Genomic DNA, 25,557 nt, shown 5'->3' on the forward strand with positions numbered 1-25,557 from the left:
AACCCTTAATGTGCCACTGCATGGACTCTTGTTTACTCTCTGGGTCATAATGATGAACCCAGGTTTCATCTCCAGTAACTATTCTTTGCAGCACCTCATCAGGATTTTCACCGCACAGGTCAATAAAATCGGAACAACAAGCTACACGCATGTCTTTTTGAAGCCGAGTCAGCATTCGCGGAACCCATCTTGCACTTACTTTTGACATATTAAGATGGTCATGTATAATATCATGTACGGTACTAATAGAGAGATTGGTTACTTGTGCTATAGATTTTACCTTCACTCGACCATCTTCCAATATAAGTTTTTCCACTTTATCAATATTTTCTTGTGAAGTAGCTACTACAGGCCGGCCAGGTCTAGGGTCATCTTCAATACTCTCCCTTCCGCGTTTAAACTCGCTTGACCACTTTTGAATGGTAGATAAAGAAGGAGCAGACTCACGGTAAACACAATCCATTTCCTCTTTTATGGTTTTTTGATTTTTACCCTGTTTTGTCAAGAATTTTATCACGCATCGATGTTCTAATTTAGTTAACATTGTCAATTCGCACAGGATGTTCATGTTTGTTCAGCAATTGCAGAAAAACAAAAGACTATCTCGGTTCGAATTATACTTTTTTTTAATGTCAATGAATAAACCTTAGCGGCCAGTAACGAAAGAAATTTTAGAAGAGGTCGTAAGATATCAATACCGAGAATATTTTGAACGCCCCTCGTATGTCCCTACCTATTTGACTATACCTTTGTTCACCATTATGTTCACCTATGTATATTTACTCTTCTTTCCAAGATAATCATCTTTTTCAAGATGTAACCCGTATAATCGGGCTGTATAATTGCCTCAATTTTTTTTACACAAAGTTGTATGTAATCTTAATTCGATAATTAATGATGTTTTACATATTTATCATATACTATTTTGCAAATTTTTCTTGGATATTTGTACGTTGTTTATTTCGATTGACGATTACTACGACAGCGTTTTTTTTTTTCTTTTTTGGCATTTACTACAGTAGCCAGTGTCATGTCGATATAAAAACACTTTAAAAATGGAAAGGTTGAGTCCTCAATACAGTGACATTATAACTCAAACAAGAACCATCCAAAGGGGGGTGGGGGGAAATTTCGTTATCTGCCTCTCTATCACTCTTGCATATACGAGCGAAATTTAATGGTGGCAGATAACGAAATTGGTATCGCGGCAGGCCCTCTTTAAACAAACCGCCTTGATTCATCAATGTTATATTTATTAGGAACAAACGTTGACTGCCGACTGTTCTATATATTATACTACTCTTTGCTGCCCACTTCTAGCGCTGGCGGTACACCGCGAAAATCAGTAAAATGCTGCAAATGGTGTTAAAGGTCTGAAAATCGGTACGATTGATCTTTAGGACATTTGAAACAATTTGACCCGAAGCGCCAACAAATAAAAAAAACGAGAGGAGTTATGACGTCATGTTTTTTTGTATGAAATAAAAAAAAATGTTTAGAAACCTATCGTGTATGGTATTAAACGAAAGGGCTTTCTGAGCCAATGCTAAAAATATATCACATAGTTACATTTCAGTCATTTTGTTTAAATTATAATAAAAATAGTTTTCAAAACATACCAAGTTTGGGCTTCTCCAGATACAATACCATAATTTTTTTTTTGTAAAATATACCTCAAATTATCCCTAATATCCTCATATCTAACCCTAATAAAGCAATTTTGAAATTATTTACATTTAGGTTTTTTTTTTAATTTTTCAATTTTACAAAGTGTAATAATAGCCCTGCCGAATTACTCAATACGAGTAATAATGTCATTCGGGTAAAATAAGAGTATTGAAACTTGCTTTTTCTACTCCCGTACTTTTATTTGTCATTTAAAGGGTCGTGCACACACCTTTAAACCCCTAACTTATAGTTATCAACACAAGTCTTTAGTCTATTCCCCAAAAAAAATATTTGTGCATACACGCAGTATCTTTTTGGCACTTTTACGATACTTCGTGTAATCACCACTTAAAAAATATTGTATGGAATACATTGTTTCCAATCTAATTTTAATTGTCATTTCTGACAGATGAGTAAACCATATACATGTTTTGGTTAATGGTACGATTATTTTCATCTTTATAGGGCTGTATCTCCTAAACCGTGCGTCGTAGCACAAAAATAATCAAATTTTCGTTCCCCTTTGAAACTCCTAAGTAATATTTAGAAAATACAAAAAACAAAAAATAAAGATTTTTTTTATAGGGTTGTATCTTCTAAACCGTGCGTCGTAGCGCAAAAATATTAAAATGTTCATTCCTCTGTAAGAAACCCTAATTAATATTTAAAAAAAACACAAAAAAGAGATTAAAAAACACAAAAAAAACTTTATAATGCTGTATCTCCTAAACCGTGCGTCGTAGCGCAAAAATAATCAAATTTTCGTTCCCCTTTAAGGAACCCCTAAGTAAGATTTAAAAAACACAAAAAAAGAAAAAAAAAAGAAAAAAAAAGAAAAAGAGGAAGAAAAATATTTATAGGGCTGTATCTCCTAAACCGTGCGTCGTAGCGCAAAAATAATAAAATTTTCGTTCCCCTTAAGAATCCCACGCACTGAACAACCTATCACATTAGGACATGAAACAATCATCATCATCCATTTTTATTATTATTTCATTGCATTTCAAAGTAAGTGCTTGGTCGTAGAAAAAGTATTGTATGCAACGTTGTTTAACTGAGTCAAAAAATACTAGTGGCGTCTTTATTAACAATTTTCGGTTGTTGTTTGTTGTTATTGTTACTCACGCCACTCGCCTTTTTTGACCTCTCTTAAACAACAGTTGCATAAAATACTATTACATGTTCCTTTGGTAATATCTAAGCTTTAAGTAAGAAAAAGTTCTGATGAGTGGGGGGCGGAGAACTCGGGAAAGGGGGGACGTTAAAGGTGAGTTTTTTCGGTTAATTCTTTCTTAATTATTACATAGACAATTTTTACTACGACTTATAGATTCCGAGATATAAGCGACTTTCTGAAAAAAACCGTTATATATTAATTTTATGCTTTCTTTTTAAATATTTAATTGAGAGATTCATAGATCACACTATGGAAAATTGAAAAATAAAAAAAAAAACCTAAATGTATATAATTTCAAAATTGCTTTATTAGGGTTAGATATGAGGATATTAGGTATAAGATTAGAGGTATATTTTACAAAAAAAAATTTGCTGTATTGTATCTGGAGAAACCCAAACTTAATTGGTATGTTTTGAAAATTATTTATATTATAATAAAAAAAAAATACTGAAATGTAATGATGTGATATATGTTTGGAATCGGCTCCTAAAGCCCTTTCGTTTAATACCAAACACGATAGGTTTTTAAACAATATATTTTTATTCCTTACAAAAAAAGATGACGTCATAACTCCTCTCGTTTTCTTTTTATTTGTTGGTGCTTCGGGTCAAATTGTTTCAAATGTTCTACAGATCAATCGTACCGATTTTCATACCTTTAACATCATTTGCAGCATTTTACTGAATTTCTCGGTGTACCGCCAGCGCTATATAGGTATACTTGGTCAACCAGATCTTGACAGTAGACAAAGGCGGCAATTTTGAAAAATGTAGGCGCGAAGGGATATCGTCCCATGGAAGATTTGAATTTCGTGCCTTTTTTTACTGACAAGATTTGGTTGACCAGCTATATACATATTATACTACTCTTTGCCTACGCCTTTGTTTTAAACTTTTTTTTAACAAGTTTTCACAGACAATTAAAAATTTGACATAGACACATCAAGGCGGTTTGTTTACAAAGGGGCCTATCGGGAAGTGCGAAAATCGAAACTCAGCTATTTGCCTCTTTATCGCTCGAATATGCAAGAGTGATAAAGAGGTCAGATAACAAAATTTCTAATTTCTGACTGTATTTTTCTTTAAATATTTTCAAATATAATTAAGTTGCGTTGTTTTATCACAAAGTTAAAAAGACTTAAAAGACCACTGTTTGTATCATCACCATCAGATCAGCTCGATGGTAACCATAAAAATATTGTATTGTCACCCATATTACATATTATGTACTTATGTAAATTTTCAGCTTCATTGAACACCCGAGAAGTGGGTCAAATCTAGACACGCGGTAGCGTGTCCAGCCAAGTTCAAAGAAAAAGGAACTGGCGACGCAGCAACCGTGTGTAATATTACACGAACCATTTCGAGCTACTTTTGACCCCTTCACAACTTGAAACCTACTTAACCTACACACATGAAATTTGGCACATGTATTCAAGTCCCTTAGCTTGTTCAAAATACACTATTTCATAAACATAGCTCAAACAGTTATTAATAAATTAACCTTTAAAAACCGGCATTTTTGTGACTGACTGACATATAGATCAAAAACCTAACCCACTTCCAGGTGACCTAGAAACTTGAAATTTGGCATCAAGGTAGACTATTAGGTGTATATAGAAGGAAAAATGTGAAAATTGGAAATGATTGATATTTTGATGGAAAAAAAAATAATTAATACTTATAGACCAAAAACCTAACCCACTTCTAGATCACTTAGAAACTTGATATTTGGCATCAAAGTCGACTATTAGGTGCATATAGAAGGAAAAATGTGAAAACTGGAAATTATTGATATTTCGATGGAAAAAAAAATAATTAATACTTATAGACCAAAAACCTAACCCACTTCTAGATGACTTAGAAACTTGATATTTGGCATCAAGGTAGACTATTAGGTGCATATAGAGGGAAAAATCTGAAAACTGGAAATTATTGATATATCGATGGAAAAAAAAATACTTATAGACCAAAAACCTAACCCACTTCTAGATTACTTAGAAACTTGATATTTGGAATGAAAGTAGACTATAAGGCGTATACAAAAGAAAAAATGTGAAACTGAAACTTTTTGACAATTAACCGCGCGTTAGCGAGGGTCTCCTTTTCAGCTTAGGCAAACTGCTTTCATGATGAATACTATAGTAATTTCTGTACAAAAAGTAATGATATCCCAACAAAAACATAAATGTGAAATGAGAGCCAAGTTCAATATTGAGAATATGTGTCGTTGTTAACTCGCCGACAAAAGAATTGAGATCTATATGGGTGCCAAGTTCTGTGCTGTGTAGAAAATCCTGAGATTATAAAGGATTTGTCTTGGCTAGTTTTTACGTATAGGCATATAGGTAATATATATTTTTCTGTTAGTTTTTCAAAAACTTGGTTTGTTGTTAAAAACTAGCCAAGACAAATCCTTTATAATTTCAGGATTTTCTACACAGCACAGAACTTGGCACCCATATAGATCTCAATTCTTTTGTCGGCGAGTCAACAACGACACGTATTCTCAATATTGAACTTGGCTCTCATTTCACATTTATGTTTTTGTTGGGATTTAATTTGCATGATTTGATTGGAACCACATTGGAACAGACAGACAACCAACGGGACAGATGAAACTAAGTAAAAGCTTGAACAAATGTGGCTTTTTCAATTTCTATTGCAACTTCAGATGAAAACGGGGTTTCTATTGTTTCCCAGATAGTTTTAAGCCATAATGTATTGTTTGCTCGAATTTTCGTTAGTCATAATTCATTTGGTTCAGAAACGCGTCACTTTTCAGGATTGCCATAAAACAAATCTAACCTAACCTAACCTATCTATAGGATAACCTAACTAAAATCTTGAAATGTTAACGGTTTCAGTTTTATGAGTAATGATAATATGACAAACAATACATTATGACTTAAAACTTTATGGGAAACAACGGGACCCCATGAAAACGTCCTTATTGAAGCATTGTTGAGGGGCTATCCTGGTGTCTGGATGCTGAATATGAACTCCAATGTAGTTACTATGAGTTTAATTATAAAAAATATACAAAAATGTAATGCAGCCGAGTCATTGCCGCGGTGGCTAGTAAGTAAGTCACGTGATCACTTGGCTGCCCCCCGCTCGAACCTCACCCCGCGGTCGCCCTGCTGGAGTGGTACGCGACATGCCGGCGGACCTTGAAGTATCGTCTTCAACTGCAGTGTCCACAGGTAAGGGGCAGATTTTGGTGAAGTCTCTGCGCAGCAGTCCAGTGGCGGTTTGAATTTCGGCGACTCTGGTAACACCGTCGCGCCCTAGGAGCCATTTTATTGGAGGCTGTTGCTTATCTTTAATAACGACGAGGGTCCCAATCTTTAGTTGCCCGTTCGTCGATTGCCTCCATTTAGTTCGGATCTGAAGCTCGCTTATGTACTCCAGTTGCCAGCGTGCCCAGAAGTGCTGGCGTAGCTGCTGGATCGTCTGGTATCTGTCCACTAATCTGGTACGTGAAGTGAGATCTGCCTCTGGGATCGCTGTCATACTTCGCCCGATTATGAAGTGGCCAGGTGTGAGTGGCAATAAATCATTCTGGTCCGAGCTAAGTGGGGTCAAGGGTCGAGAATTTAAAAGTGCCTCTATATAAGTCAGTGTAGAATACAAATCCTCATAAGTTAGATTAGCCGAACCTAATACGCGGCGCAAATGATGCTTTATAGATCGTACACCGGCTTCATGTAGGCCACCAAAGTGTGGCGCATGTGGAGGCAAAAAATGAAAATTGATTGATTCCGAAGTTGTAGCGCCTAATATGTCAGAAGCGTTTTGTGCAATAAAAGATTTGAGCTCGTTAGCCGCTCCTACAAAATTCGAGCCATTATCGCAAAATATGTCTAAAGGTTTTCCTCTGCGAGCAATAAACCTCTTGAGAGCGGCAATAAAGTTAGCTGTGCTCAAATCGCCCACCAGCTCGATATGTATGGCCTTGGTTTTGCAGCACACAAAGATACAAATGTAGGCCTTTATGAGACGACAACCACGTCCCCTACGATTAGCCATCATTATGGGCCCAGCGTAGTCTACATTTACTTCCAAAAACGGAGAGCCTGGTTGAAGTCTTTGTTTGGGTAGATTGCCCATGATTGGAGTTACGGTACGACCACCAAAACGACGACAAGTTACACATTGGTGTGAAATGGATCTCGCTATACCGCGTCCCCCAATAGGCCAATACCGTTCCCTTATTGAATAGAGCAAGTGCTGAGGACCGGCGTGCATGAGAGCTTTGTGTTGACATTCGAATAACAATTTAGTTATACGATGACCCTTGCTTAATAGAATCGGATGAACCTTGTCATAATCATAATCCGAATTCGACAATCTGCCACCTACCCTAATTAAATTAAAATCATTTGTGTCTATGTACGGGTTCAGTGACGAAATTGTAGATTTTTTGATGGACGTTCCCGATTTTAACTTAGTATATTCCGTGGGAAACGATTCCTTTTGTGAAATTAATATTAAATGTTTTAACGCGTTGTCTAATTCCTCGGCACTGAGTGGGCCACTTCTTTTGTTGGACCTAAAGCGCGTGTTGTGAATGAATCGTGTAATATAAGCAAACGTGCGTTGCATGCGCTTTAGGTCCGAGAACTTGTTAAAAGGAAATGGCTCATCATTGCCGGAACTCACTGCCAGACAGGTATTTTGGGTTTTAACTTCAGGTAAGTTACTAGTATTTAGTTTTAATTTTAATTGAGGCCATGAGTGCTCTGGCTGGGACAAAAATTGTGGACCGTTCCACCATAACTGGTTGTGCACTATTTCGTTGGCTGTCAATCCACGTGAAATGTGGTCTGCGGGATTTTCGTTGGTTGGAACATGTCTCCAAGTATGGTTGGCGCAAGTGGACTGTATCTCGGCAATTCTGTTACGAATGAATGTTTGCAACTTACTTGGATGCATGCTCAACCAACCCAATACGATAGTTGAGTCAGACCACAGAAAGCAACTGTCAAATTGCAGTCTCATGGATGTCAAAATCTTGTCTAGCAACCGAGAACCTAGTAGGGCTGCGCATAATTCCAGACGGGGAGTGGTCAACGGTTTAAGTGGGGCCACTTTCCCCTTTGAGCACAGCAAGTTGACAGTCACTTCGTCATGTTCGTTTGTTGAACGCACGTATGCACAAGCACCGTAGGCTACTTCGGACGCATCCACGAAGATATGTAATTGTAAATTGACAGGACTGTGACATATCGCGTGTCTAGGGATTTGTACTTCGTTGAGATTGTGCAACGTGAGCACAAAGGCTTGCCACACATCTTTGATGTCATCAGGAACAGCTGAGTCCCACGATAACTGGTGCAACCACAACTTCTGCATCATGACCTTGGCTTCTAAAATAGTTGGTGCGACCAAACCTAAAGGGTCAAATATCTTAGAGATAGTTGACAATATGCTGCGCTTAGTGACAGAGCCCTTAAGGTCTACATTGGTTGTAATGCACAAGCTATCGAAGATGCTGTTCCAGGTAATGCCTAAAACCTTGGAACTATGCTCGGGGCATAGGTCCAGGTTTCCTTCGGCGTCTACAGTCTTGTCATTAGCTATATTTTGAAGTACGCTAGTGTCGTTTGATCTCCATTTTCTCAGTGGAAAACAAGCACTATTCAAGACTTCTGTAAGTTTTGTATATATACTAGTGGCGCCCTCTGCAGAGGAGCACCCGGTGATAAGGTCATCGACATAAAAATCCCTAGCTATGATTTCTTTAACAATAGGATCATCACACTCGATTGATAATTGTCGTAGACAGCGGATGGCTAGAAAAGCCGCCGACGACGTACCATAAGTCAAGGTATTTAATTGAAATGTTTTTATAGGTTGGGAGGGGTCGTCCCTCCACAATATTTGTTGCAATGGTCGTTGCGACTCAACGACGCCGCACTGGCGATACATTTTTGCGACATCCGCAGTCAATGCCACGTCATGTTGTCTAAAACGCATTAAAATTGAAAACAAATCGTCTTGTATAGTCGGACCGACTTGCTGCAAATCATTGAACGAGTAGCCAGATGACGATTTAGCTGAACAGTCAAAAACGACTCTTAATTTGCTAGTGAGACTGTCGCTTAAAACAGCATGATGTGGCGCAAAGTAGGTAATTTGCGACCTATCGTTATGTGATTCACTCATGTGACCTAATTGTATATATTCATGAATGAACTTTGTATAGGATTCTTTTAAGCTAGGATTTTTTTGTAGTTTATTTTCTAAAGAAAGAAATCTTTGTTTTGCTAAGCCATAGCTATCACCTAATAAGCTAGGCGATTCTTTGAGTGGAATGGTAAGTAAAAATCGACCGTCAGGTAAACGTGTCGTGTTTTGTACAAAGCTTTGTTCACATTCCGCCTCCTCGACACTCAAAGACGTAGAATCATTTGTTATGGAATCTAGTTCCCAAAACCTTGCTAATTGTTTTTGTATTGTGCAATTTTCTATGTTATTTTTGTTTTGTAATTGTGTACTTGTCATATTTTGTGCGTGTGCGAACGCGCATATGTCCGTCATGCCTGGTTCCGAGCCTCCTAGGACCCAACCGAATTTTGTTTCATGCAAAATTAAATTTGTATTATCTAAGTCGATTTGCTCTGAGCCTAATAAACCCCAAAATACCTTGTTCCCTAGTAGGATGTCAATATTGGACTTTTCATAAAAAGTAGGATCAGCCAATTTGATGTTTTTGGGTATATTGAATGATTCAATATTCATTGGTTCACATGGCCACGGCCTACTAATTACAGGTATGACAGTACAGCGTATTTCAATGGAATAGTCACTATATTTTGATTTTAAATTAACCATACAAGTTTTATTTAGAATTGATTCATGTTCGTTTATTCCTGTTATCGAAATTAAAGCTTCTTTCGTTTCCAGATTCAACTCTGTGCACAATCGCTCACTTATAAAATTTATAGTACTACCACAATCTAGCATAATACGTACTGGATAAGCGTTAGTGTCAGCAGCGCGCACGTCGACTATAGCGGTTGTCAATACCCCTTCTTGCGGCTCGGCGCAAACCAGGCTAATAGGCTCAGGTGCGGTGGTCGCGCCGTCCGCCTGGCCAGCAGGCGCAGACGCGGCCGGTTCGGCCGGCGCGGGCGCAGGTGGCGCTACCGCGACGGGCAGCGCGAGACCGCTTGTGCTAGGTACCGAGGTACTCGGCGCGTTGTTATCCCGCGCAGTCGGTTTAGTCGAGTGCAAAATAGTGTTATGTTTTTTTCTACAAACTCTGCACGGGCTTAAACGACACTTATTGGTAGGATGCCCATGGCGGAGACAATTGAGACACAGATTCAAACCTAGGGCCTTGTTTTCCCTATCCTTAGCATTCAAATCTAGAAATGTTTTGCAATTGTAAATGTTGTGAACGCTCGAATTGCATACAGGACATGATTTGGTATTATTATTAGTAATATTAGTTTTAGTAGGTGAATCATAAGTGACCAAGGCTCGCGGCTTCTCTTGCCTAACATTTCTTTGCTCGAGAGTTTCTAGTAAATCGGCCCGCATCCTAACAAATTTGACCAAATCGTCAAATGTGTTAGAATCGCCTTCTAATGTTAATTTGTATTTTTCCCACTCAAATAATGTTTGGGTGTCTAGCTTGGTACACACAATATAAGTCAATAATGTGTCCCACTTATCAACTGGTTCCTTTAATATTTGCAAGGACTTTAGGTTTTTTACGAAAGTATCAATTAACCTGCGTAGCTGAAAGGCTGTATCTTTTTGCACTGCAAATACGTTAAATAAGGCTTTAACGTGATTAGATATAAGCAAGCGTTTATTATTGTATCTGTCACACACGAGCTCCCATGCAATTTGGTAGTTCGATGCACTAAATTCGATTGATTTAATCACGAGCGATGCACTGCCCTCTAAGTAAGATCGTAAGTAATGAAACTTCGTAATATCGGATAAGCTAGTATCGTTATGAATCATAGATTCATACATGTCACGAAACTCCAACCATTGACTGTACGTACCGTCAAACTTAGTAAGGTTTATTTCAGGCAATTTTACCTTTGTGTGCTTCACATCCGTCACCTTCATATCGGCTGGTGATGATTTAGCATTACTGACCGCAGGTCCCTCCGCCTCGCTCAGCAGGAGCTGGGCGCGGGCGATGCTGCAGTAGTACGTTGCCTCGAAAGCCTTTCGCTGGCTGTACTGCTCGGCAGCATCCTCATGGGCACATTCGATCTGTAATTGTACGTCATGGAAGTCATTAAACACTAATTCCAACCTCGAAATGCGCAGCTCGAGCTCAAACCTTTGATGAGGAGTTAATTTTTCTGGTAATTCACTCAAATAGGTATTGAAATTAGTTAACTGAGCCTTACAAGTACCACGACGTTTAACATTTTCTTTCAAAATGGCTTCAGTCATTTTTCACCTCCAAAAACGACACTGCAATGCTAAAACAATCAACAGGAAACGAATGTAAACAACACTTACTCGTAATTAGTAATTTTAGGTTAAGATTATTTGCACTATATTCTTTGTAGGTACTAATATCTTTGAACACTAGTTGTATTGATCGAAAATATATGTAATGTTCTTGTTTTATGCACTAGAAGTTAAAATAACTGCACTTTAATCACAATAGGCAAGTATTTTAGTTAATTTAGTTGTAATTTCTATGAGCCGGCAACTAGTACTGACGGCGTAAACATGTGATTTTTACCGTTAGCTGCAACAAGATAACGATGGCTAAGTAGATATCTATAGTTGCACTTTATGAGGATTCGTATTTAATTCACTGTTTATTATGTAAGTAAGGTATGTTTTACGTTGTAATCTAGTTTTTAATATGATTTCTGACGCTAGTAATTTTGAGATGATTACCTAAGTAGGCACTTATAAGAAAGGGAGTGGATGGGAACTTAGCTGGTTTCTAGTAATCCTGGGCTTCTGGTTCCTTAAATCCGTCCATAAAGGCTTGTAGATCCCTTCTTGAAGTATTTTTAGTGGACTTAGCTTGTTTCTTGCGGCGAACTCGACGTAACTTAGCTTGTAATTTCGAATAGTTAACTGCGCTGTGACAATGGCGGTGCACGGACACGTTGGCTGGACAGTTAATTCGTAGTTACTCGCTGGTTCTTGACTTGTAGGCTCGAAGACCAATGTTGAGGGGCTATCCTGGTGTCTGGATGCTGAATATGAACTCCAATGTAGTTACTATGAGTTTAATTATAAAAAATATACAAAAATGTAATGCAGCCGAGTCATTGCCGCGGTGGCTAGTAAGTAAGTCACGTGATCACTTGGCTGCCCCCCGCTCGAACCTCACCCCGCGGTCGCCCTGCTGGAGTGGTACGCGACAAGCATAAGGACCCTTAGTTTATGGAAAGCCACATATAACAACCAATTCGAGGCTACTAGGTGGCAAAATACGACTCAATACGAGTAGGTAGGTCAAATACACGAGAGTAAGGATTTATATTTGGCCAAATATTCTTGTGACAAAGTTATTCTTCCTCGCGTTATCTCGATTTTGCCACGGATCATGAGAACCTATTGTTCGCTTGACAATTAATCTCAAGGATTGGCGTAGGCACTAGTTTTTCCGAAAGCAACTGCCATCTGACCTTCCAACCCAGAGGGTAAACTAGGCCTTATTGGGATCTGTTAGGCTGTTAAAGTTTAAAGTTACCTACTCGTAAGTCTCGTAACACAACATATAAGTTTCACATAACAAAATTACTTACATATATATATATTATGTACCTAAACATATTACTTTTCTAAAAAAAGGACTGAAATCTAGTGCTGCGAAGAAACGGTATTTTTGTTCGGCTTTTTTGTTGCTATTTTGGCATATGGATACATGGTAGAAGAAGTAAGTATGGAATCCTCCTCCGTTTTGCGTGGTCCGACGCACCTGGCCGGGTTTTCGCGATTTTCCGTCAATGTCTGTCAATACCTTATTTCTTACGAACACCTAAAATAATAAGTTTAAAATTAATCTCAATGTCTCCAGTTTGCTGTTTATTCAAACTGACAAAATCCAAATTTCTGAGGCAATATACGACCGCTGTCTTATATAAGCCATTAAAATTCATCATGAATAACCCCACGTTGCGTTGTTATAAATTTAATTAAATAAATAATTATTGTATTTAATTTATAACAACTAATTAGGCATAGCGTCCAATTTAGAATATGACACAGGCACTAGTTCTTACGAATTTTACCTTAATTTATTAATCAAAGGACCTGAGGTAAAAGTGAGAAGAGGTTAATAAGCAGATGCACCAGCTAGTCGCCGACGCTCCGCTTCCCCCGGGATTAGCCCTTAAGCCTGCACCTAACAGACTGGCTCATAGGGGGCTATGAGCTTGCTGTTGCGTCAATTTTCATTTTTAGAAAAAAAAAACTAGTCTACTAACTACTAACAACACAATAAATGCTTATTTTGCCGCATTCTTCACTATCTCTCCCTATTTCACTGCCATCTAACCCAGAGGACAAAAATATAGCTTATTGTGGCTACTGGCTACTCCGTCTTCCTCATGACTCATGATATTTTACTTCACCATAAAGTAATTGGTGTAATATCAAATGATATTTTTCACACAAGTTACAAGAAGTTCATTGCTAAGAGCTGGGGTTAGGACCCACGACGATTGGTTTAAAATTTAAACTTTATATATAATTTGTTACCTAGTAATTATACTAAATCTGTTTTCTTTTTGACATTTAGTGGTATATGTATTGCTGTATGTTTATTGTCAAGTTTTTTTTAATTCTGGACAATTGTCATATATTCGTTTTCATGATAGATCTACACCAACGCAACTGCATGTCATGTTCTTGCGGTTTATTTTTATAACGCCAAGATCGAAATTTGACTGTTAACTCCATCTTGCGTCGAGTAGGGGAATCAAAAAACTATAGAAAATAGAAATGCAGTTTACTCTATGCCATAGAATCCCCTTTTAAATGTCATAAATCCAAACATGGCGGCCATACCAATAGACAACCAAGTCTAGCGATGAAATGATTTGTTTACATGAGATTCACTGACAGGTGACACACTTTACCTATTCGACAACCCATGATTGTTCAGATTCAAATGAACTTCAACATGCGACGTCAAAAGTGGCATGTCGAATAAGGCCCCAGGTGGAGTACGATCCAACCAGAGATGTGAAAAATACTTTATAAAAAGTATTTAAATACAAAATGCAAATACTTCCTTGATATACTATTTCAAATGCAAAATACAAAATAGTTTTTGAATTTATATTTAAAATACAAAATACGAAATAGGTATTTTCAAAATACTTTTTTTAAATACAAATACTTTGCGATAAAAGGTACTCTGAATAGTGAATACCTAGTCTGAATTAAAAAGTATTACTCTTTATTCTTTGAAAACAGTGTGTCAATCAGTCCTCTATCTAAAGTGCAAATTTCTAGTTGTTTGCTCATATTAACCGGAAGGATGGATGATGGATGATGGTTTTTAACGGCCAATTTTTAAAAGCATTAATTTAGATATGTAATGTTTTACAGCTAGTATAGGTAATACCTCTCGTTAGTGTAATGAAAACGTCACATTTGTGTTTCACCTGGGCAGAAAAGTTTGTTCTCCTCTCGTGCCTTGAAACCCTCGCAACACTCAAGATTCTTCTTCTTTAACCACTCGCTACTCTTGTGGTCATGTGGTTAATAAACATATTCAACAGTTCCATGTTAAAAGAATGAGAGTTTTGCCAGGATTGTAACATCAGAAGAGATTGTAACTCCTACCTAAATTAGCTACTATAAAGTATTTTGTATTTTGAAAATAGAAAATAGGTCCCAAAAACTATTTCAAATAAAATACAAAATAGTTTTCTTCAAAAGGTATTTAAATACAAAATACAAAATAGGTATTTTGCATTTTGTATTTGCATTTTAAATACAAGTATTTCAAATAAGTCACATCTCTGGATCCAACTACGCTATCGTTTCAAATGAAATGTGGTTTTGTTTTGATCATTATAAAATATATTTTTCATTTAAAACCCGTATCTGCCCATTGCATTGAATTTTGTGGGAATAACCCTGCCTGAAATGTATTCTTGTTAGGTACCTATGTGTTTCCGTTGCTGCGGTGAAAAGTTGTGTGTCGCAACGCTCCTTTTAAGTCTCTGGTCGAGAGTTTAATAAGATTTTTTTAATTGGTCAGCAATTATAATCAGCATTAGGATAAAATATCCCCTTTCCTTTTCTATTGTATAAAAATATATCGTAACAAATTAACAAAAAAATATGTTGTCAATCAGGTTCAGCCGGCCGCTACACCAACGAGGCCGGGTTCATGTCGTATTACGAGATCTGCGAGTTCCTCCGCGAGGACAACACGACCCTCGTGTGGGACAACGAGCAGATGGTGCCGTTCGCGTACCGCGACGACCAATGGGTTGGCTTCGATGACGAAAGATCGCTGAAGACCAAGGTAAAACACCAATGAGGGGAGGACAGCATGACCCTCGTGTGAGACAACGATCAGATGGTTCCGTTCGCGCTGAAGACCAAGGTAAGATACTAATGGGTTCATGTCAAGTGGACAACACGACTCTCGTGTGAGACATCGAGCAGATGGTGCCGTTTGCATACCACGACGACCAATGGGTTGGCTTCGATGACGAGCAATCGCTGAAGACCAAGGTACGTTCAACACCAACTCAAAGTCCAGTATTTATTCGGTAAATAGACAACGAGGCAATGATAGATCACCGAAGCCCAGGGCGAATCCAACCCCAATGAGACCAGGGTCATGTAGAATCAGGAGGTCTGCAAAATTATCCCGCAATGACAACAGGAATCTCTAATAGTGGCACATTGAGCTGACCGTCTAGCATGAGTTGCGTTCTCGCTCTCGCTCGGTCGATCTTTCTCCCTGTGTGTATCTCCCCTCTTCTTCTCTCCAACGTTGTATGTTTGTCTTGCTCTCTAATTTTTACCTTTCCGTTCTGTATTTTTGTTTTGACACATATGTTTTAAGAATTATGGTTCAAATTATATCAACCGCAAGATTAAGCTTCCCAGTAAACATCAAACGTTAGAGGCTATACCGCACATGTTATCCTTAAAAAGACTTTTCTCAAACATGCAATGAAATGTCGTCGCTCCGGGCGTTATATCAGGCTTCGAAGTATCACGTTTAGGGCGGAGCAACTCCAGAGAACTGTAAAGGAATTTCATACGAAATTGAAGGCCTAGGCCGGGAAGTAATTTTTTTTAAAATTCTAATGTAAACATGGGGTCTGTGTCCATGAACAGACTAAACAGCCGAATTATTTTTTTTTTTTTTTTTTTTTGGTGATTGAATGGTTATCGGACCAAAATATCCGTGTTAACGCCTGTTATACACGAACGTACTGATATTAAGAATACGAATCTGTATGATTCAATGTGTTGATGAATAAATTTAAAATTTTGCCTATACGTAAGTCACCAGAGACCATAGACAATATTTAAAATCCTCTGCATTTATTTTATTTATAGAAATTGAGATTCTTATTATCAGATTGTGTATAATGGCCCTAATAAGGTCTATTCGAACACTACACACGCGAAATACGGACGACTTCCGTAAAAAAAAAAACAATTATGGCGGGATTGGAAGAAAAATTAAAAAACTTTTGTTGTGAAGTTGGATTTTTATTATAAAGATTATAAATTTGTTTTTTTGAGTGGTGTATTTTTTTTTATTTCATTGCATGTTTGAGAAAAGCACTATACATGCCTAGCCGTGAAAAGGTCTTGCCGGCTTCGTATCACTATCCGGCCTCCCTACGGTCGGCCGGCTATACCTACTCACCCGGCAAGCCCTTCTTTCCCGGCGTCTGCAGTAATGTACTATTATTATTAGAATTAACACCAGCACTTCAATTCCAGATGGCCTGGCTCAAGGAAGAAGGCTTCGGCGGCATCATGGTCTGGTCCGTCGACATGGACGACTTCCGAGGCTCCTGCGGCACCGGGAAGTATCCTCTTATCACCGCCATGAAGCAGGAGCTATCAGGGTACAAGGTCAAGCTGGAATTTGACGGGCCTTATGAATCGTCGAACCCGAACGGACAGTACACTACTAAGGATCGTGAGTATCTTGCTTTTACCCGCGTCGCGTCGGTTTCTTTCGACACCCTTTTGGGAGGGTGTGAGTAGGGTTTACACGACGGATCTAAAATGTATGGGAAGATCCGCGGATCCGGATCCAGATCCGGATAATTTCATACATTTCGGATCCGGATTGCAAACCCTAGGTGTGAGGACCGCCGTGATGTACCTATCAATGTCATATTTTATTGTCTGGGAAAACTCCTACTACTCTATGGTTTACGATGGGTGCTTGTGCTGCACTCTGGCGGCAGAACATTGCAGTAATACCCCCTATTGACGAAAATTAATTAGAATTCCACAATCGTGAATTTCAGAGAAACCGTTCTTAGCTAAAATACGTTTATTTCAAGTTTACTTACATGCTAATATTTGCCGAATTTCACTTTCTATTATGCTTAATTTACGTCAGATTTAAATTTAATACGAGCCATATTTTCCGAAACTAGTAAACCCAGCTAAGCTAAACAGCCGGTAGTGACATGCAATTATTTATTTGGTATGTTGTCAAATGATTTATATCTGCGATAGGTAAAATGGGATTTTCATAGAGTTAGGTAAACTAGGAATTCTGGTTTCATTTATTTTCCGTTACTTACTTATTTTCTTCTTTTAAACACAAATTGGCCAGGAGACTGATTCTGATTTACCAATTTGTTAAAGTTTTAGCCACCTAATCACACGACTTCCAGAGAATTTCGCGCGCATCAATCAGTGCGAGCGATCGTCAAGGTCGTATCATAACTAAATCAAAACCTGAACAAATTTTTAAATCAAAATTGGGCTTCATATTACACGTAATTCCTTTAAAAAAGTTATTTACAAATAAATTACTTTTTCAGCCAACGAAGTCGTCTGTGAAGAAGAAGACGGCCATATTTCCTACCACAAAGACAAGGCTGACTGCACGCACTACTACATGTGTGAGGGAGAGAGAAAGCACCACATGCCGTGCCCGTCTAACCTAGTGTTCAACCAGGACCAGAACGTCTGCGATTGGCCAGAGAATGTAGAAGGATGCCACCACCACACCCAAGCGCCGGCAGCTAAACGATAGAAAAAACAGTTCTGTTATGTTGGCTAAATTGTAGTTAATTTTGCAGACCGTCAGTATATATAAATGCTTCCAGATTGTTATGGTTCTAATTGGGTTAATAACTAGCAACGTCAGAGGCCCTTTTATTAAGTTCATCCGCCAGCGAACGACAGTTGCAAGTGCCAAAAATTGACACGCACAAACGCCTGTTATCCGCAACCTTCTTGAATACAGTGGCGCCCTCTGCAGTGAACAAAAAAGAGATTTTAATCCAATTGTGGTGATTACCTATAGCCTGGCCAGCCATCCGTCCATAGCTTTGGAACAATAGTTACGAAAGAAAAAAAAATGTCCTGTAGCTTATTTCTATATCTGCTTGGTTGGCTAAACTATATTAATTGTATTTTTTTTTTTACTTTTTTACATTGTTATGATCTTGAACTATCATCCACCAATTATAAAAAAGATTTACTTATCGGTTGTCATTGAAAATCGAATGGAGATTCGTGTGATATATTGTAAATTAACATTATTGGTAATATTGTACGTAAAGTACCCTATCTATTAATAAATTATATTTTTAAGGATAATCTTACTCTCCCAAAGGTACACAATTATTGTAAGATTTTAACAAATAAACATGAAGATCTTGATTATATTTTAATAACAAATGCACATTATATTAAGTAAATAAGTTGGTTTTCTGTTTAAAACTGGATTGGTCCCTATATGACGTATCTGGCGATTGTCAAAATATGTTTGTAACTTTTCTGTTTAAGTGTGATATTGATAACTTATGAAAGTGATGTTAAAAAAATCAAGTCATAAATCAAATTAAATGTTGTGTTTCTTTGGGATTGTATAATTATTTTATTATATAAGTAGCATAAACTTATTTTATTTTATGGAATACTCAAATCAGCTACGTACACTGCCTTTTATACTGCCAGTAAGTTACTGTCCAACGAAATTGTTATGATGTGACAATAAATAAATTACTGTAAAATAAGTGATAATTTAAGTTTGTAAATATTGTGTTTAGATAAAAAGAGACGTAGGAGTAATTATTAAACATTTTTTTAAAGAAAACTTTTTTTACTTTTGTCCTTCATGTTTGTTGTCGTCCTATGGTACCCCATTGGTACAAAGGGCCTTCGTGAGACGTCGCCATCCACTCCTGTCCTGTGCCTCGCGCTCCGCGTCCCTCCAACTCAGTCCAGCTGTCCTTTGTCCTTCATACTAGCTATTAACTACCTAATATTGTTTAGCTACAGAGTTATTCATTGTAGACGAGTTATAAAGCCTAAAAACATCGTAATTACGAAAGTAATTGATCTAAGACTTAGATGACGCTGTATGACTCCGTACAATAACTCTGATAGTCAAATCTGATCTGTTAAGGCCATGCGTACTAGTAGCTGCCCCCCCATTCTCAGATATGGACAAGATTTATTCGAATGACGAATAAGAATAACAACATTATTCGCGAATTATGAATAAAATTGTCGACGATTTTTCTTATTTGAATAAATTATTCTTGGAATAATTTATTCGCAAATAATTTATTGGTCGAATTGCCACGAATAATTGTTTATTGGAGTAGTAGGTACCGTACCATATTAACTTTTCTCGGTTTGAAAGATTTGGCAACTGTGATGTGATGTGTGTGTGACTGCAACTAAATAGTTACTGATAAATATAAATTATACGTTGTGCTATGATAAACACACAAAGAGTCACTACCGAATTGGCTAAGAGGCCGTTAAAAAACCTATACATTACAAAAACCTTTTTATTCTGTTTCCAGTTTTCCATTATTACTTGGCTATTTATATCTCGTGTATACTGCAATAATAGACCACATTGCTCTTTCGAAACATGCTTCCAATAATCCAGAACCAATTTCCAATCGAAACTATGTTAGCATAAATCTGTACAAACTACCAATTTCCACGGTAAATTGGATCATAATAGAATAAAGCTAGAGTTTCGATTCGATTGTTTCGGAAAACGGGATCAGTGGGAAATTTACTGGATTTCAGATCATACCTGAAATAAGCGATTGAAAATTCATAGCAGTATGCTTTGGTATGAATTGGAGTTGACGGCGATAAGGTGCTTCGTTGCTTTTTTTTTTTTTTGATAGGAGAATATTAGGACATTTAACATCCCGTAATTATCTTTGTGAGCAAAGAGAATAAATACTATTTATATAGTCCTCCTCATAGTAAATTTTGTAGTCACAGTAAATTTACTGCCAACTATCGACACACGATTAAAACTCAAAATGAAAATGTATAAAACTATCAAAAAAATGTACATATGGATAAATGATTTTATTATTTCCATATCATTTCGACCGATGTTCTTTCACTGATACCTATGTGCCTATGTGTTAAAATTGTTAAATATCAAACGGTGACACAACGCCATCTAGTCAAGCATAGCCCAAAGGTGTGTGCGCCATCTAACCGAGAATGACTTTATCTTGATTTCCGAGGCAAGTTTTTTTCCTTAAATTGTATTAATCTTATACAGAGTTACATATGTCTTTGTTGTGAGTATGTACGTAGGTGTAGGTAGGTACTATCTTTCGCACTGCACTGCACTTTTCAACTAACATCCCAGTAAAGCGTTATTTTATACCTTAAAGTTTGTGAACATCACCGTAACAGCTGCAATTTCACAAGCAGCTAGAATAAATCACTTGAAAATTCGCCATTTATCTCAAGAACTAGTCGGTGCTGTCGGTACCAAATGCTGTAAAAATTAAGTGCAGACGCGTGATCGCTGCCAGTTAACTTGAGATCGATTCTTAACGGTCTAACGCGTAATGTGAATAACTGGATAAGTTTATTGTGTGAATTCAATTTCCTACCATTGAACACGTCATGTCTTGAGTAGGTAGTAATAAAATAATAAATAGGTAGTACATATTGCAATATTGCACACCTCAAAGTAGCGTTGTAACTTGAAAATTCAACAATTTCTATTTACACATTTCTTATGATTTCTAATTTCAAGGCACAAAGTAAAGTAACAGTAAAGTAAGTAGGTATAATAGGTAGCAGTAGTACCTACAAACACCATTATGATTAGATTTCTCTATGTGCTTAGTGCCTTTTTACTAAAGTGGCCCTTTCATAATTACCTACAAACCTACATGATGTTGAAAGTTACAGATGCAATACCCCCGGCTCGTACCAATGAGTTTTTCGGAACTTATGTACGAAATATCATTTGATATTTACCAGTCGCTTTTCGGTGAAGGAAAACATCGTGAGGAAACCGGACTAATCCCAATACGGGCCTAGTTTACCCTCTGGGTTGGAAGGTCAGATGGCAGTCGCTTTCGTAAAAACTAGTGCCCACGCCAATTACTGGGATTAGTTGCCAAGCGGACCCCAGGCTACCATGAGCCGTGGCAAAATGGGGACAACGCGAGGAAGATGATGATGATTCTGTGTTTCTGCGATATATAACAGAACGTTATTTTTTTATTTAGCTTATAGTTTATACTGTCCCACTACTCGAAAAAGGACTCCCCCAATTCCTTTGAGGAATTTTTTTCTGTATGTATTTTTCACATCTCTAATATTTTTCTTGTATAAGGGTTATTTTATGTACTTTTAGTCGTTTTTAGGGTTCCGTAGCCAAATGGCAAAAAACGGAACCCTTATGGATTCGTCATGTCTGTCTGTCTGTCTGTCTGTCTGTCTGTCCGTCTGTCCGGCTCGCACTTGGCCGCTTTTTTTCTATTTTTGTGTGAAAATCTTAATGCGGTTCACAGAATACATCTACTTACCAAGTTTCAACAGTATAGTTCTTATAGTTTCGGAAAAAAGTGGCTGTGACATACGGACGGACAGACATGACGAATCCGTATAAGGGTTCCGTTTTTTGCCATTTGGCTACGGAACCCTAATATTTTTTTTATTACGTCATAAATCCCCTAAATACGGAACCCTTCCGGCCGCTTTGACCCGCTAGGCCCGTGATCTACAGGGTGCTTCCTGTAACAGGAGCAATAAATTAAACTAAAGGCTGTACTCCTCAAACTGACCAACATTTGTTCAGCAACTTTTAAAAATTATGAATCCTTTAGTCTTCCTCTTTTTCATACAAAATAAATATTGCCTACAATGTACGCTGACATCAGTGTGTTTGACGTTGCTTGTCACGCTTTAAATATAACAAAATTTGCAATACATTGCGTCTTAGAATAAACTTTAAAGTGTAATACAAATCAAAACATGAGTTATTTTCAAAAGTTGCTGAACAAATGTTGGTCAGTTTGAGGAGTACAGCCTACAGTTTAACTTATTGCTCTTGTTACAGGAAGCATCCTGTATATTGGCGAACAACAAAACCCTCAATCCATCAACAGAATAATTGAAATGCTGCGGTTATCGAACGCTGGTTCTGCGTGCGGTATCAATTATATATATATGTATGTTATTAACAACACATATAATTCAATCATATAGGTACTTAACGTGTTAACCAGTGGTACCTATAATATGTTCACAGGTAGGTAGGTATGTATGATAAGGTTAAAAATATTCTTAAAAAAACAGATTGTTTCAATCTCTATACAAACATATGAGAAATATCCGCAATTTTCCCTTAAGGCCAATCAAATGAGATACAAAAATAAGGTTTTGGGGAATTAATTCCCAGCAAGCTGGAAATCATGCTTTTAATCCGAGTTTGCTCCATCCCAGGAGGTGACATATCCCTAATAAGAAAAATATTCCAGAGTGGCAGATAGGTCGGTACTTATGGAAAGTTGTTTCATCCGCTACTATTATTACTGTTGATTTTACTTATATTATAACACTCGGCATCGCTCATACTTTATCTAACCCTTTCCATGCTTTGATTATTAAAACCGTGATCCCCATAACTCCTGTCACCCATTTCCATTCGCGTCACGCACTACGAGTATGTTGTCACGTTCTGAATTACCGTAGCAGGTGCTGGAAGATACATCCTGTAGTTTCGGCAGGAATTTTAAACTAGCGAGAAGCTGTGTTGCGAAATCTCTGATGGTTTGCATAATAATGTACGTTGAAACAAATAGCGTTAGCCTGGTTTATTTGTTTGGCAGCTAGACGAAATGGTAAACAAGGTTTTATAGTACGATATGTATAGAGTCTGTGCGGAAAGAGAAGAGTCGTGGAATGTATGGGGCCCAATACATTCCACGACTCTTCTTTCCGAACAGACTCTGTGCTCTAGTGGTTATAAATTAATATTCTAGCTTTGTTGTAAAATATTTTAGGTAGGTTGTCTCGAGCGCTTACGTCATGGTGACGTCACTGACAGGGTTAGTCGATGTCAGACTGCGAGCAGAGCCGGTCGTACCGCGTGATGTTTGTGTTGGCGAACCGTTGGAAATACACTATATCGTATGATTTACTGAGGTAAATGCAATACTTTACAGGTAAATAAAAAAAATGTGAAAAAATACTGTTATTTCAATGTAATTTGCTACATATTTAGATCTTCACAAAGTCAAATAGGGTCAGTTGTCACCATGATAAACTATTAGGGTTGCCAACTGTCTGAGTTTCCCCTGTTTCTAGTTTTGTTCTATGGGACTTGGCTTAATGGCATCCAGGTCATTAAAAACTGGCACTATTCATAGAATTGACTCATATATTTCATATGCTGGCGTCTGTAAAATCATGTACCTAAAATACTTCTTCTAAAATTTTCTTCAATTTGAGCTGTGCTTACCAATCGTGTGCTTACAAAAAACACGAACATAGTCAACGGCTGAAGCTAGTCTCGGTACAATACTGCTTACAAGTCCATGTAGCAGTATTGTAACTATTTTTGTTGTAATTATATACCGACGCGTTTCAGCACTTTCAGCTCAGCAATACTTAGTCTATGGGGCTAGCATGGCGTTAACCCTTAATTACACAGAAAAGGAAAGATAGCGAACTCAAATTGTTCAAAACTCCTTGGCGCTCAATGGTCGTAATTCTGGTAAGCAAAAAAATGTAAAACATGTATCACAGGGTCTCAGGTGGCGTTCTGAGTTCATAGGTTATGCTCAGTATTGTGTGCGTTGACGAAAAAATCAATCGATATAATCAAAGTAAGTCCGAAGTGACGCATGACATGACAAGTGATAAAAATGCGAACATGATAGCGACCGCCGCAGGCTCGACAATTACATGAAAAAAAAAATAGTGTTTGGAATTTTCCTAAACGGCGAAGCTACCTACAGGTCGTTGCGAAGTCTACGCTCACAGAGGCTAGGTACCTACTCTTTTTATCAGTTTTTATTTTGTATAGTCATCGACCGACTTGAATACGCTTAATAAGCCATGTTACTATGAAATGTTAGTGTTTAAAATGTCAAATCTCTGAGTCGCTATGTTTATTATTAGTGTCTTTGGTATTTAAACACGGCGTGAATCAGATAGCTGTTTTACTAGTAAGTATTGTTATTAATTTAACACAAACATTTTATACTCATTCACATAGTCCAGTCTTAATTCCTTAACACATTCATTTCCACTCAGCCAAACAAGACATCTGCACCTGTGCACCAGGCCAGAAAAATTTCGTCATAAGAAAGCCGGTAGTACCACGATCCGGACTATCGGGTCGTCCGGCCTGGGAACGAAATCATAAAATACCCGATAGTCGGGTTTTCGGCACTGAATGTGTTAAACCAACAGACTAAAGTTGGACAGAGCCTACGACGTTTGCACCCACAGAGGTGGGCTAAACTAGCCACGGAGTAGGACCCACAACTTAAACGCCGGAGTGGTGATTATATTAGGAGGAGATGGCGGGACGACCCGACCTGAGGTCCGTTTCTCAAAAGCTTGTAACTTGTAATACAAGCAGATGTCACTTTTTGATAGCTTTTGTTAAAAAGGGACTTCCACTTATATAACAATAGCTTTTGAGAATCGGGCCCCTGGACGCATTTATTGGCAACGGGATGGCTACTGCACTTAATCGGGAACATTGGAACTCTAGGGGGAGGTCTTTGCCCAGCAGTGGCTTTATACACTTAAAAAAAAGTTTCTTGACTCTAGATACGCCCGGCAGAGTTGAGGTCCTTATCCTTAGTAGTTGATTTCCCCACAAGACGCTACCTACAGTCTCGTTTAGGATTAACAACAATGCTGTACCTACATAGAGGAGGTATACATTTTGGTAATTGAATTGTCTACATCATCTTTAGAAACTTTATTTAATTCGAATTTAATCTTCCCAGAGAGGGCTGATTTAGAAGGCGCGCGATTTAAGTTGCATTGCGGACTGTTGGTTACATCCAATTCAACCGACCGATCAAAAAACGCAATGTAATGAAACTCGCATGCGAGTTCTCGCATCGTCTAAATGAGCCCTTAATGAGCATGCTAGTGCGAAACCATTACTGGTAAGTGACCACCCCAGGAGACTGTCTACTTATGTTGTACGAGCTAATGACGAAATCGAATCAGGCTCTCAGATGTAGATGTAGACCTTTATAAAGTACTACGTTTTAG

General features: G+C 37.8%; 1 protein-coding gene across 1 annotated transcript in view; it reads left to right on the forward strand.

Annotated features, from left to right (window-relative positions):
* LOC134650971 (probable chitinase 10) overlaps positions 1-18,176 on the forward strand; it is a 159,525-nt gene extending 141,349 nt beyond the window's left edge. Inside the window, exons 17-19 of the mRNA XM_063505934.1 lie at positions 15,162-15,334; positions 16,780-16,981; positions 17,844-18,176. Of these exons, the coding sequence (XP_063362004.1) occupies positions 15,162-15,334; positions 16,780-16,981; positions 17,844-18,058 (590 nt within the window). The 3' untranslated portion in view covers positions 18,059-18,176. The remainder of the gene's footprint in view (positions 1-15,161; positions 15,335-16,779; positions 16,982-17,843) is intronic.
* Positions 18,177-25,557: the final 7,381 nt, after the last annotated feature.

This window comes from Cydia amplana, chromosome 9 (assembly GCF_948474715.1).
Source record: "Cydia amplana chromosome 9, ilCydAmpl1.1, whole genome shotgun sequence".
Classification (NCBI taxonomy): Eukaryota; Metazoa; Arthropoda; class Insecta; order Lepidoptera; family Tortricidae; genus Cydia; species Cydia amplana.